The sequence below is a fragment of the Carcharhinus amblyrhynchos genome, chromosome 13 (assembly GCF_965287045.1).
Source record: "Carcharhinus amblyrhynchos chromosome 13, sCarAmb.v2.hapA, whole genome shotgun sequence".
Classification (NCBI taxonomy): Eukaryota; Metazoa; Chordata; class Chondrichthyes; order Carcharhiniformes; family Carcharhinidae; genus Carcharhinus; species Carcharhinus amblyrhynchos.
The window spans coordinates 75,576,695-75,578,457 of record NC_137336.1 but is presented as its reverse complement, the minus strand read 5'-3'; the positions used below and the strand labels follow the sequence as shown (position 1 = coordinate 75,578,457).

General features: G+C 58.7%; 1 protein-coding gene across 1 annotated transcript in view; it reads left to right on the top strand.

The window, feature by feature from the left end:
- Window positions 1–1,558, top strand: part of LOC145351595 (uncharacterized) — a 29,435-nt gene extending 27,877 nt beyond the window's left edge. Inside the window, exon 12 of the mRNA XM_080201180.1 lies at window positions 1,067–1,558. Coding sequence (XP_080057306.1) covers window positions 1,067–1,129 — 63 coding nt within the window. The 3' untranslated portion in view covers window positions 1,130–1,558. The remainder of the gene's footprint in view (window positions 1–1,066) is intronic.
- The last annotated feature ends 205 nt before the right edge of the window (window positions 1,559–1,763 follow it).

The following is a 1,763-nucleotide window of genomic DNA, read 5'->3' as shown; positions in this document are numbered from 1 at the left end:
CCCCATTGGGAAGGTGGTGCTTAAGCAGCCACTTTGAACCCGACGCAGTCTCTGGGGTGTAGGTACACCCACAGTGCTGTTAGGGAACGAGTCCTGGGATTTTGGCCCAGTGACTGTGAAGGACTGGCTGATATATTATCAAATCGGATGATGAGTGTTTCGGAGGGGAACCTCCAGATGCTGCTGTTCCCAGGTATCTGCTGCCCTTCTACTTTTAAACAATAAAGGTCGTAGATTTGGAAGTTGCTGCCTACGGAGCCTTGTTGAGTCACTGCAGTGCATCTTGTAGATGGTACACACGGCTGCCTTTGTACTGGCCCTCTGACAGTGCAGCACTCCCTCAGCACTGACCCTCTGACAGTGCGGCGCTCCCTCAGCACTGACCCTCTGACAGTGCGGCGCTCCCTCAGCACTGACCCTCTGACAGTGCCACACTCCCTCAGCACTGACCCTCTGACAGTGCGGCACTCCCTCAGCACTGACCCTCTGACAGTGCGGCACTCCCTCGGCACTGACCCACTGACCGTGCGGCACTCCCTCGGCACTGACCCTCTGACAGTGCGGCACTCCCTCGGCACTGACCCTCTGACAGTGCGGCACTCCCTCGGCACTGACCCTCTGACAGTGCGGCACTCCCTCGGCACTGACCCTCTGACAGTGCGGCACTCCCTCGGCACTGACCCTCTGACAGTGCGGCACTCCCTCGGCACTGACCCTCTGACAGTGCGGCACTCCCTCGGCACTGACCCTCTGACAGTGCGGCACTCCCTCGGCACTGACCCTCTGACAGTGCGGCACTCCCTCGGCACTGACCCTCTGACAGTGCGGCACTCCCTCGGCACTGACCCTCTGACAGTGCGGCACTCCCTCGGCACTGACCCTCTGACAGTGCGGCACTCCCTCGGCACTGACCCTCTGACAGTGCGGCACTCCCTCGGCACTGACCCTCTGACAGTGCAGCACTCCCTCGGCACTGACCCTCTGACAGTGCGGCACTCCCTCGGCACTGACCCTCTGACAGTGATGTGTGATAATGTTTGTTGAAGGACCCGCTCCTGTTTTTCAGGCTTTGGTTCTGAATACGTCCTTGGTACCAACGCCCCACGGGGAATTTGGTGGAGCTCAGTGAAGATTGTCCATCAGTGGATTGCCCTGTTGTTATTGAACAATCGTTATGGTGGTGGTCAGAAGCAGAAGTAATGAACCTTGGGCTGTTTTGCTGCCGCTTCATCCCCAACTCCAGGATTTTTTTGTGTGTTGGGGCTACCCTAGCTGTCACTCGAGGGGCTCCATGTCAAACACAACCTGCCCAAAGTTGCCGCCCTGGACCCATTTCCCACCCCACCCTCCCCCCCCACAACTGAGTGTTAATTAGCGTCCCTCTCTCTCCCTCTGTTGCCCCCCTCCCCTCCACTTGGGAGAGATTCCCACCTCAGACTGTTCAGTCTGATTGACTGACCGTTCTCCCGTCCCTCGTGGTGCAGGATTGTAAAGTAGGCCCTGAAGCCTAATTCCAGCAAGTCCAGGAATGGGTACTTTCTCAACCCTCGGGGAGAGGCGAGGCCCTGTGGGGGTGGGGAGGGTGGACAGATGTGGGGCTGGGGCAAGGATGGGGAGGGTGGACTTCTGAGTTGATAGAGGCGTACCTCTCACTCCTGCTTGTGGCAAGACCCATCAGTGCTCAGTAACTGGCCACTTGAGGGCCTCCCTCGGTTGGGGCAAGGGTGATCTAAACCTTGCGAGCAGGCGTTGAGCAGTGGGGA